Source organism: Ictalurus furcatus, chromosome 7 (assembly GCF_023375685.1).
Source record: "Ictalurus furcatus strain D&B chromosome 7, Billie_1.0, whole genome shotgun sequence".
Classification (NCBI taxonomy): Eukaryota; Metazoa; Chordata; class Actinopteri; order Siluriformes; family Ictaluridae; genus Ictalurus; species Ictalurus furcatus.
The window spans coordinates 12,253,165-12,265,794 of NC_071261.1; the positions used below are offsets into that span (position 1 = coordinate 12,253,165).

The following is a 12,630-nucleotide window of genomic DNA, read 5'->3' on the forward strand; positions in this document are numbered from 1 at the left end:
AAATCAGTAATTACAGTTGTGTGTACATATTATGAGTGTTTACATATACAGACACACTGCCAATTTACATGACTACAGTTTGTTTTATACAGGGTGTCCCAAAAGTCTCCATACATTGGGGATATTAGCATTTTTTAGCCAAATGTCTTTCAATTTTTTTTCATACTTAACTTAGGGATACTGTGAAAGCCCATCCATATTTAATCAGGTACTGGCTCAAGACCTCTCAGCCCTGGAGTGCCGTAGCACCATCTTGCAGTATGTCGACGACCTTTTGATTTTGATAGTGCGTCCAAAGAACAATGCCAGCACGACTCACTAAAGGTCCTAAGAATGTTGGCTGAAAATGGCCACAAAGTAAGTAAAGTTGCAATTTTGTAGACAAAAAGTGGAATACCTAGGTCGTGTGTTAGAGGGAGAAAGCCGTACTATAGCGCCAAAGCATGTAGAGGCCATACGCAAGGCCCCACAGCCAACCACTGTATGGCAGATGTTGGCGTTTCTAGGAATGGTGGGATTCAGTCGCCCATGGATATGTGAGTTCGCACTAAGGGTTCAACCATTACGGGACATGATTAAGGCAGCAGACCAATCACAGCCAAATGCCCCCCTTGTCTGGACTCCTGAAGCTCTAGCCGCACTCGCAGATATTAAAACGGCCTTAATGACCGCTCCCGCATTGGCTAACCCAGACTATAGCAAACCGTTTCACCTCTATGTATCCGAAAGAAAGGGGTACGCATCGGCCGTCTTAACTCAACAGCAGCAAGACATGGGGAAACAGGCCATCGCCTATTACAGCACGGCTCTGGATAACGTAGAAAAGGGGATGCCACCCTGTTATCGTTCTTTGGCAGCGGCCACCTTTGCATATCAGAAAGCGTCCTCAATCACCATGGGGCACCCAGTTACATTATATACGACCCATGCGCTGCATGCGCTCCTAACAAGTCAGACCTTTCTAATAACGAACTCCCGTCGAACAGGGTATGACTCGATTCTGTCAGCCCCGGAGCTCACTATAGAACGGTGCACCACGGTGAATCCGGCCTATAAACTGGCAACCCCGATAGATGGTGTACCCCATGAGTGCGTAGCGGAATCAGAGAAATTTTTGAAAGCGCGTTCGGATTTGGAGAACTGCCCTATTAATAATGCTAAGCATACGTATTTTGTGGACGGTTCCTGTTATCGTACCGATACGGGCAATAAGGCTGGGTTGGCAGTAGTAGAAGCACGACGAAACCCGGCGACGTTTGAGGTGGTGATGAGTGTTCCCCTTCCCCAACCCTGCTCGGCCCAGCTAGCTGAACTATGGGCGTTGACAGCTGCATGTAAGTTGGGCCGTAATGATAGTTGCACTGTGTATACGGACTCGGCCTATGCTCATGGAGTCTGCCATGTGTTTGGACCAATCTGGGCTCACAGGGGATTCCAGCGGGCAGATGGGTCCACCGTGACCCATGGGGAAGCGATTTCAGATTTACTATATGCTATGACATTGCCCACAAAATTAGCTGTAGTGAAATGTAGGGCACATAAGACTGATGATTCCTTTATCACTAAAGGGAACGCACTGGCGGATGAGGCAGCAAAGAAAGCTGCCGTAGGGCCTGCGCAGATGATGGCCCTAACTCAGCCCGGGGAGAGTCAGCTGCGGCATCCACAGGAAGACAATGGGGCCCACTTAGCGGAGCTGCAAAACACCGCAGGGGTGGCTGAAATATCGGCGTGGATAAAACGGGGGGCGAAAAAAGAGGCGGGTACTGGATTGTGGCGCAGCATAGAAGGGTTGTGTATAGCCCCAGCCTGTTACCTCCCGCTCTTGATCAAAGAAGCCCATGGCTTGGATCACGCCCATAGGACCGAAACTATCCGAAAAATCCGTCAGGAATGGTGGTCCCCATTTCAGGCCAGTATGGTGGACTATGCGTTGAAAAGATGTGATGTGTGCATCAAGAACAATGTGCGAAAGAACTTTACTGCCCCTTTAGGACATATTCCCCTGCCGACGGGACCTTTCCGGCATATAATGATGGATTATGTAGACATGGGAGCAGACAACCGGAAAGAAGGGAAGCGCTACATTCTAGTGATAGTAGACTGCTTCAGCAGGTAGGTGGAGGCAACTGCGACTTCCAAGGAGGACGTGATGGCCGTGGCTAAATTTTTATGTCGCGAGGTCATTCCCCGGTTCGGTATTCCAGATTTTCTGAGTTCGGACAACGGCACCCACTTTGTGAATAACGTCATCGACAATGTTGCATCTGCCTTGGGGGTAGATCATAAGCTAGGTTGTGTATATCACCCTCAATCCCAGGGCATGGTGGAACGTGTGAACGGTACCCTACTAAGTAAACTGGCAAAAATATGCGAGAGCTCTCGCCTAAACTGGGTCCAAGCCTTACCACTGGCATTGATGAAGATGTGTTCACAGACCAATCGTATGACGCACTTGACTCCTCATGAAATGCTTACTGGGTGCCCAATGCCCATGGCGTTCACCCGAGGTCCATACACAGGGCCGTCTTTGGCACAATTGGAGGACAAAATGCAGGATTATGTGCGAACCCTTACCCAACTCCATAGACATTTGTATTCACAGGTTCGTGAGGCAGTCCATGGAGAGAACGAGGTACGGGAGGATGTGCGTCTAGTGGTACCCGGGGACCAGGTATACATTCGTATCTTCAAGAGGAAAAGCCCCCTCGCGGGACGCCGGGAAGGACCCTTCACCGTGGTCGCTGCAACCCCCACGGCTGTGAAAGTTGAGGGGAGGAATTACTGGTACCACTTGAACCACTGCAGCCGCGCCGAACCAGGTAAGGGACCGCTACTGCAAGACACTATCGACGAACAACTGTCGACCTCAGGCCTAGTCAGTACAAGGCAGCCCACTGAGGCAGTGGTGTTCACCGATAGTGACAGTGATTCGGATGCATCCCTGAGCCCTGCCTACGGCACTCGAGCCCAGACTAAGCGGCGGGCTGTGGAAAAACTAGATAAACTGTCTCAGTCTGATGCCAGTAGCCCAACCGGCCCTCTGCTTCTCTCCACTCCTTACTATGATATGGACCTTGTTCTCTCGCTCCGAGTAGAAGTGATGGGTGTCGTAGCTACCAGCCCGCAGGAATTTGTAACCCCATCGGAGGAGGATTTTCTGTCTACGCTTGCCACTCTCTGTCAGGACCTTGACGACCCCGCTTTGCCTCTGAGCCTAATTGACTTGGATACGCTGCAGTCCCTTGAAGCATAGTTGAGCTTACCTGGGCTTACTCCTGAGCTTCAGTCTCCGCATGAATCCTTGCACGGGCTCCACAGAATAGTAGCGCATATGGGGGTAGGGTGGTTTTTGCAGCAGGGCTAATAGCATTCTTTTTCTTTTTCTACGACCCGATGTTCAGAAGGACTATTCATACCTTCAATAATGCCCTGGATTCCTCTAACACGCTTCGCCCACGATTGGTTGCTACTTCCCGCACAGCCCCCTATCCCCGTATTAGGCATGTTCGATGCTGGACTGCCCCTGGCTTAAATGTGGGTTCACGTAGCTCGATGTGTGCCTTAGCTCTCCTTAGACTCGCCCATGAAGAGTCCCTGATTGGCAGAAGTCCCCATTTGGCCTCATTCACTTTCTCCCGAGCTCGATCAGTGGAGATTCGCGTGGGACATCTTAGAATTACTGGTGTGGCACGGACGAGTAGGTGCTCCTTTGAGCTGCCCACTATTGGCCCCCGTGGCTACCGTTCCTTTGCTTGGCTACGGCGTGTTCTTACCATGATAGTACAGGTTCATCTGTCGCATCCCGGGCTCTCCACCCCCTCCTCATTGCCCCGATGTCAACTCCTATCGCACATAATTGAATGAAATTGCAACGCTATTCAATCTCCAGCGATAACACCTCGCTTATGGAGGAGCAGAATAACATGTATCTGGCATGGATGTTCCATACTGCTCGATCTGTGACGGATCGCTCGTGTCTCGTATGTCATGATCGTAGCCTCACCCCCCATTTTATGCTGCCTATGGGGAACCTCACGGAATGCCTCACCACCCCCTATTCTGTTGATTTTTTGTGTCCTACTGTGTGCCTTCTTGGGGCCCTTTCTGTTGACTTTGGCACATCGTGGATGTACAATGCAAGCTCCTCATGCCTGTTTCACCCTGTTTCCACTCAAGTGTCGACTTTTGTCCTCGTCCAACCGTCTCTGCCCTTGTTCTTTCCCATTTGCCTCTGCTCCTCTGTTGGCGTGTATCCTGTGGGAAACGTGTCTGCCCGATGTAATGTCTCCCTGTTCGCTAATGATTTGCAAATTGAGACCCTCACTGTCTGTGATTCATCCCCATGCACCCCCAGTGTGACAATTCCCCTACCTGATCTAAGTGCTGGTACTGTTCCCCTTGCGAATGTTTTCTGGTTTTGTGGGGGCCAACGTGTACGCCAGACTTTGCCTGAGGAATGGCAGGGGTGCTGCGCCCCGGTTAGGTTGGGTGGTAAGACCCGTGTTTTGCTGGTGGCTGACCAACCGCCATCCAGCCGGTCCCGTTCACGCCGCGACGTGGCCCTGTGGACTCAGTATGTCCATGACGCTGGTGCAGCGAGCTATTCTGACTGGGCCGCTGATGAGACCATCCATCTTGACTTTGGGGGCACCCCCGTTGGCGTTCCTGCTCGCTACAGAGACATGGAGGCCATTGGCAGCGGTGTAGCGTCTATTTTGCTCCCGGCCGTGCAGATCAACCACAACGTGGCTTGGATTAATTACATGTGGTACAATGAGCAACGCTTCATTAACTACTCGGTGAGTGCTTTTGGACTGGTCCGTGATCAGCTCCATGCCACCTCCCTCATGGCTGCTCAGAACCGTATTGTCCTGGACCAGATGCGTGCCCCTGAGGAGGGTGTCTGTGCAATGATTGGTCCCGAGTGCTGTGCTGCGATCCCTTTGCACACTGGTGCTGAGGGTGCTCTCTCCAAGATCCTGGGTCAACTACAGGCCCTCCAAGCGGAGCAAGCGGCTAACTCCGGCTTTGGGTCTAGTCTCCGCCTCCTGCCGTGGCTCTCCTGGTTTCTTTCTGGAGATTGGACTGCTGCCCTGGCCCGCTTGGGAATGTCCCTGCTCACCCTCCTTCTCCTTTTGGGTCTGGTGGCCTGCTGTGTGATCTCCTGCACACGACAGATGGTGATGTCCTCCGCCTCCTTTTCTCGCCAGTACATTGTTAAGGGTGAGGCGTTACCGCCTCAACGGGGGGTGGTGATCGAGACCATGCGACGGGAGACAATGAGCAATGACAGCAGCAACACCAGCGAGACCGGGGGGGTCTATGAGGACATGAGACGGGACATGAGCCAGGACTGATGAGGACAGCGCAAGGGAGCGCAAAGAACCCGTTTGTACAAGGTAGTGGCCAACTGGGCCTATCCGAGAAAAACGGGACCCATTGGTGTTTTGTATGTGTTCATCTGTGTTGCAGATCTACTAAACCCTGAGGGGTGAGAAGAACATGTGATGATCCATACCCTGGTTGTAAGTGCTAGCCTAACCTCTCCCCAAAGGGTGGTTCTCTACAGTACGTAAAGTGCTTGAGCCGAAGACAACCGGAATACAGAGAGATACTGCCAATAGAGACTGTCAAGTCGATTGTTATAAAATGTTGTGATATGTGATATGATATGTGATGGGGTATGACATGTGATGTGCAACAAAGTGTGACATAATCACGCACGAGAAAAGTATAATGGTGCTGTCGAGCACATAGTGCTGGCAGGGTGGGAATTTTTCCTCATAGGAAGTTTTTTCGCCCACCCCTGACTGCGAAGAATTGGGGTTTGTTTTTTCAGGGGAAGCAAGACGCTGCAGGTCCCGACAAATACAAAACTGTGGGCTGACAGGCCCGGTTGAGAAAGATAGGGACGTGTAGATCCAATCAAGTAGTTACTGTAGTGGCCACTCATACTTAGACTAGCGACGGCGGTAGTAGTAGTAATAAATGATTAGGGGAACTCAGTTAATCACACTTATAATCGATGTAGGCAAACAAACGTATAATCGAGGTAGTTAGATTCGAAATAACATATATATATAGTTGAAAGGAGAAGTTAAGGGTTAAGAGTTATGGCTAGGTACATCTACATGGGTCCGGCGCAAAGTAGACGTGACGTAGGGGGCCCTAAGGCCCATTCTCCAGCTGCCAATCTACTATGAAGCGCCGGGGCGCATACCGCTAGCACGTCTCCCACCAGGTCTACAAACCCTCCTCAGCTCCTATCCTGATCAGTGTAGTGTAGAAGTGGTTACTGTAAGGGACCCATTTGATTACAAGGATGAGCGAAGGAATTATGGCTTCGTTAGAGTAATCCTCCGACAGCTAGCGAGGGACAGCCATGGGGTGCGGCAGAATCAGTTTCTCCACAGATACCTGCTTAATTAAGGTAGTTTATGAAGCTTTATAGCCTCAGATGGGGGAATGTTGTGGATAAAAATGACATGAAATAAATGAGGGAGACCTAGTATGAGTAATATGTAATTTTATTGAAAATTCACAGGATTGGTGGGTGCGTAATCCTGAGGAGAGCGGTAGGGGGAAGAAAATGGGGTGCATCCTGGGGACATGGGATAGCCAGCAAGGGTGAAATAAGGAGAACACTGAGAGTATGGCGGACTGACAGGTGAGAAGAGGGAAGAATGGTCAGAGCCCAGATCAGAGAAGGTGACATTATCCTCAGACTGAAAGCTGGAGGGAGGGTCAGGCAGAGGGTCTGTCTGTGTAGAGGCGTCAATACACACATTCACGGAGTGGATTCTGTATCGGGGGGGGGAACCCCACATTTCCATTTCCAGAGGGGGTGCTGCGAAGAACATCAAGTAGCACCATGATGTCAGCAGTGAGATGCGCGAGCTGATAGTGAGTGTTCAGATCCAAATCCAGCCCCTCCAGGAAAAGAGAAGAAGGAAAAATGACGACGGGCACCTAGACACACAGAAGCGGTATTAGGCGGATATTGACGAATTGGATTCACACTTTAAGATCTTTAAGAGTAACACACTATGGTTTATTAGTCACAGAGACATATAAGAGCTGAGGAGTGCAGGCTGAGAAACACACACACTCTCGTACAGTCAAGGGCAGGCGTGCAGACATAACACCCACACCCACACACACACACTCTTTCTGTCTCTCCCTCTCTCTCACACACACACACACACACACAAAGGCCCAACGCACACACATAACATTATAACTTTATAAGAATAATAAAAAGGAGTATTAAGATATTATAAGGATAATATAAAGAGTAGTAGGATATGTAGGATATTAGAAGGATAATATAATGATATTATGAAGTAGGGAGTACAGTAAACCTTTTGCAAGCAGTATAACCATATATAAAATAGAGATATAGAGCAAATATGAAAGTAAATTATAAACCAGAAATACAGAAAAATGTAAAAGAAACTTACTCATAATTCAGATGGTGAAGATTCTTGTCTCGCGAGGAAGGGTCAGGCGTGGTGTAGACGGGGGCCTTAATTTTAAGAGAGAACCATGAGGAGCCATTTATAAGGGTAGCTGAGTCAAGGGCTCTCTATATTGTTTTCTCTCTCTCCCACTTTCAATCCTAATGGTAGTCAGAAAGTCCTCTTTCAAAACATAATGGTAGTCAGAAAGTCCTCTTTCAAAACATCATGGTAAATTTGATAAGCCTCTTTTTAAACATCATGGTAATGTAGATGAGCTCTTTTTTAACCCTATTGGTATTGATATCATAGTCTTTCTAAAATATATTGGTTATTTACTGTGTAAATACAGTATATATACTGGAGCTTGAGCTCCAGCTGTCAGATCACTTCTGAGAATTCTCATCGGTGTGGATCTCATGTGGTGGAACGGAACCAATAAATCTGGAACCTTGCTTCTTCTCACTCATGGCTGGTGTCTTATTTTTCTATCTCCAACTGGGTTTGCAGATGTGAGTATTTGCTTCTATGTTGAATTTTTAAGTGTCTTCAGGTAATAGGCTAAATTTGAGCCATCAATACTTTTGTCCACTTTTAAGCCTGGACCAGAAAGTGTGGAGCTGCAAAATTTACACAGTGCCAAGCAGAAGCAAATATAAGGTATATAATAGTCCATACATAGGAAACGTTAATACAGCAGAGCTGAAAGCTGCAATAAGTAGGAAAAAATTAGCTAAATTTAACCTCAGGTTCGATTTCATGCATCCATTTAATAGTGCCATTTACTGCAATCACAGTTTACCAGACAAATATTAAAAATCAAATCAATTTATGACGCCATTTCACAGGGGGAAAAGTAAAAATCCTCCGAAACTGGTGTAGCCTGCTGGATCATCATAAACCCAGGTATTATCCCTAAGCTTCGTGTAGATCTGATCTCCTTTTTCTAGATTTAAAACGATCCCGTTGCTGGCGTTGCCGTTAGTGATGGGTTTCCAGGAAAACACAGAGCACTGAACAGTTCCGTTTTTATACAGACTGACAGCCATTCTGATGTCGGGGTGACAGTGAGCGTAGAATCGGAAATAGTAAACTCCTTTCACTGGTGCTGTGAAAATCCCTGAAACATGACAGAAAAGTTTTAGATTCGATTTAAAAAGAAAAGTCACAGAGAAACTTTTATTAAAATTTTATAAATTAAAATATTATAAATTGAAATTTTATAAATTGAAATTTTATAGTGTCATGTGATCACCATGTGATTTGACATGCATGCAAATATGAGCAAGAAGGTATCCAGGTGCTGACACAGCGAGTATCCGGCGTTCAAAGAGCATGTTTACATTCCTAACCTAACGCTGGTGTGCTTTCAGAATCTGAGAACTTGGCAAATGATTCACAGGAGTGTTTTTATTCAATAACGCAATGCGATTTTCTGTTCAGGTGATGCGTTTTATTCCAAGACTATTCACTAAAGTATTATGTGAATTATGAAATCTTAGATAACATAAAGTCTTAGATAACACACTAGCTAGTTACAGTCCCCTCCGAAATGATTGGAACTGTAGATTGAAGACATTTGGGTGTGAGATTAAAGAGGAATATGAGAAGAGAGTTTAGAATTTCAGCATTTTATTTCCTTGTATTTATATGTAGACGTGTTAAACGACATAGAACATAGCACATTTTGTATGTATCAGACCACCCAATGCAGGTGAGCAAAAATACTGAAACATGTGACTGATTAGGTGTTTCTTGTTACCCAGGTGTGTCCTGTCCGATTGCTTGTTTAAACAATAAATATCTCTGAACATCTACTCTTGGTTTTAGCTTTCAGTTTCACCTGTGAAGACTGGATTTGTTGTTAAAAAGGATAAAATGAAGATCAGAGAGATGTCTATGGGAGAAAAGCGAGCCGTTTTGAAGCTGAGAAAAGAGGGAATATCAAACAGGGGCATCGCGCAAACATAAACAATACAACAATTTGGAATGTCCTGTAAAAGAAAGAAACCACTGGTGTATTGAGAAACTGACACCGATTGAGTGGGCCAAGGAAGACAACAACAGCTAGTGACAGAAACGTTGTGAGAGCTGTGAAGAAAAACCCAAAAACAACAGTCAGTATCATCACCAACAACCTCTGGTGGTCTGATACAAAAGGTTCTATGTACTATGTTATTTAACACCTCGAGATGTAAACACCAGGAAATAAAAGCTTTGGTGTATAGTGTAGCACAAAGAAATGAATCGGTCTTGCTGTTCCAATAGTTTTGGATGGGGCTGTCCTGTATAACAAACCAACGATCATCTCAAACACGAAAGAAATCCTTATCATTAGCACATATTTACCCGTATCTGAGTCATAGCCATTTCCAATGTTAATGACGACTTTTTTGTAGATTAACGGAGAGAGCACAGAAACATGGGGTCCTTCATGTCCCAGTCCAGAAGCTAAAAGCGATGCTGAAAAGGCGACCTTCCTGGCTATAAAAACACAACAACATATTATTGTACTTTTTTTAATTATATTTTTTAAAAACAACAACAACAACAACAACAATATAGAATTTATTATAAGCTGTAACCCTTAAAATCACGACTTTTTGATTTACCTTCGTTTTCATTCTGCAGTGATTCAACTTTATCCTGCAAAGTTTGGACCGTTGTCTTCAGAACTGTTTTAAATCAACAACGACAAAAAAAGAAGAAGATTTTTTTCAGGAATTGTATAGGCTATCTATTCCTACTGCAGACAGACAGGCAAATAGATAATCAAGCAAAAATATGAAGCTATTATTTGATACCTTTAGCATTTTATATAAATAGCAGTTTTATCCATTTATTAATATTACTGTTTAAAAAAAGGTATTTAAACATTAAAAAATAAAAGCAAACTAAATAGAGTTCAAACTTTTTCAACTGAAATTTATTTCCTCAATGTTAATCATTTGAATTATGTAATAATAATAATAACTAAGATATTCTGACAGTGTTTTGATTTCATTTTTTTTTCTTTTTACCGCCATTCTCAAGCTTCAGTTGTTCCATCGTCTCCTCTATCGTCTTCATTCTTTCTTCCAGGTTTTTTATTTTTGCTAGCTCAGCAAGAATGTCCACCTTCGGCGTAGTGAAATCCTGCGTTTGAACGCGCCAGGCACAAAGCAGCAAAACCAACTGTGTGATTATCACGAACATGTTCACTTTTACTTTGTTTAGCCCAACTGCAGATTGTGTAGCTCAGGTTAAGCTTAAGAGCGACTGCAGCTTTGTCTTTATGTTGTATTATAAAAGCTGACACATTGGTTTTGTTTCTTCTTTGGGTTATTATTTGCTCTGTTGTGTATTAAAATAAACAAGGACTTTGGTACTGGAGCAAACTGGAGCCAGAGAGATGAGTGAAAGCCAGTGTGTAGTCTCATTTCTTTGAATGACAAAGTTGTTGGCTAGCAAAAAAAAAGTATGCTTTCATGAATAGTAAAGAACATTATATTGATCATCTGAAAACTTTGAAGCATTTGTTGAAATCCCAGTAACCGTGGTCATGTTCTGGTCACCTGTCCAAATGCGGATCATACAAACATAATTTCCCATCAGTTCACCTGAGGCAAATAACCGTCCTGAGGACAATATGTGCTGTGCTAGAACAAACAGTCGTATTCTGACAATTTATTATTAGAATTTTTTTTAAAACAATTAGGCCAATGTAAAAACTATTACATACATGCCACTTCATTATAAAATAAGACATGCATAATATAATACCCTTTCATGCATGAAATGATTTATTATGCATTAAATTCATTATGTAAATTATTTATATCCAGATTCTTTTATATTTTCCTCTTTTTTGTTTACTTAAAAGTGCATGATGTATGAATTTGAATTCTGTCTAAATAGTACATATTTTAAAAACGTAAATGGATGGCCCATGATTAAAAAAGGCTAAAACTGTATGCTTGAAATAATAATAATAATAATAATAATAATAATAATAATAATAATAATAGGGGCACACGGTGGCTTAGTAGTTAGCACGTTTGCCTCACACCTCCAGAGTCGGGGGTTCGATTCCCATTGTGGCCCTGTGTGTGCAGAGTTTGCATGTTCTCCCCGTGCTGCGGGGGTTTCCTCCAGGTACTCCAGTTTCCTCCCCCAGTCCAAAGACATGCATGGTAGGCTGATTGGCATGTCCAAAGTGTCCGTAGTGTATGAATGGGTGTGTGAATGTGTATGTGATTTTGCCCTGCAATGGATTGGCACCCTGTCCAGGGTGTACCCACCTCGTGCCCAATGCTCCCTGGGATAGGCTCCAGGTTTCCCCGTGATCTTGAAAAGGATAAAGCGGTATAGAAGGTGGATGGATGGATGGATGGATAATAATAATAATAATAATAATAAGAAGAAGAAGAAGAAGAAGAAGAAGAAGAATCATTAATGAACATCTTCCAGTGTTCAATATTTTTTTGAACATTCAGGTTGAAGACATTCTAAAAATTTTATTTATTTATTTATTTTATAAAATATAATTTCTGAACATACAAAATGTACGGTTTAGGTGCTGAATGACAAAAGGAGGTTAAAAAAAATCTACCCGCAAAAACGACACAAACAAACAAACAAACAAATAAACATAAAAAAATCTAAGGTGATCAGTGGAGTCTGTCACAAGAAGAGTTTTACTTTTTTTAATGTAGAAAGTTAATAAAGATTGAGATTGACAAATAGTCTAGAAAGCTACAGACGTTTATGTTATTTTAAAATCATGCTCTCTAGTGATTTGGAGTTAATTGATATCTTATATTTTGCTAAAAAAAAAAAAAAAAAAAAAAAGAGCCTTAAATTGATTATCCATAAGTGTGGATACTATGTAGGACCCCCCCCCAATTGTAGGTGTCTGGGAGCTCAGATAGCGCTTAAAGGATTAAGTGTGTGTTTTCACTCTTTCACTTTCTTACTCTCTCTCACTCTCTCTCTGCTGATTGGCTGTGGTGCCAGTCACCATGTCATCAGACTTCTTTCGGGCCTGAAGTTGAGTTCTGATGACGCTTGACGTATGATGTATAGGTACAAATTTCCCACCAATTCTGACCTCACACACCCCTGACTCAATTTAAACCCCAAAACAAACAAACAAACAAACAAACAAAAAATCTAAACAACAAACAAATAC

General features: G+C 44.2%; 1 protein-coding gene across 1 annotated transcript; it reads right to left on the reverse strand.

The window, feature by feature from the left end:
* Positions 1–8,210: 8,210 nt before the first annotated feature.
* On the reverse strand, positions 8,211–10,756 carry LOC128609753 (cerebellin-1). Its single transcript, XM_053628497.1, has 4 exons — positions 10,481–10,756; positions 10,073–10,135; positions 9,810–9,944; positions 8,211–8,580 (listed from the first exon to the last, which is right to left on the reverse strand). The coding sequence occupies exons 1-4, from the start codon at positions 10,653–10,655 to the stop codon at positions 8,303–8,305; spliced, it is 651 nt and encodes a 216-aa protein (XP_053484472.1). The 5' UTR covers positions 10,656–10,756; the 3' UTR covers positions 8,211–8,302.
* Positions 10,757–12,630: the final 1,874 nt, after the last annotated feature.

Bases quoted from the DNA above. Each gene is read 5' to 3' on its own strand.
- LOC128609753 (XM_053628497.1), bottom strand. From the start codon at position 10,655: ATGTTCGTGATAATCACACAGTTGGTTTTGCTGCTTTGTGCCTGGCGC. The intron at 10,136-10,480 runs GTAAAAAGAAAA...GATTTAAAACAG, and splicing joins ACTGAAGCTTGAGAATGGCG to TTCTGAAGACAACGGTCCAA. The intron at 9,945-10,072 runs GTAAATCAAAAA...GTGTTTTTATAG, and splicing joins ACTGCAGAATGAAAACGAAG to CCAGGAAGGTCGCCTTTTCA.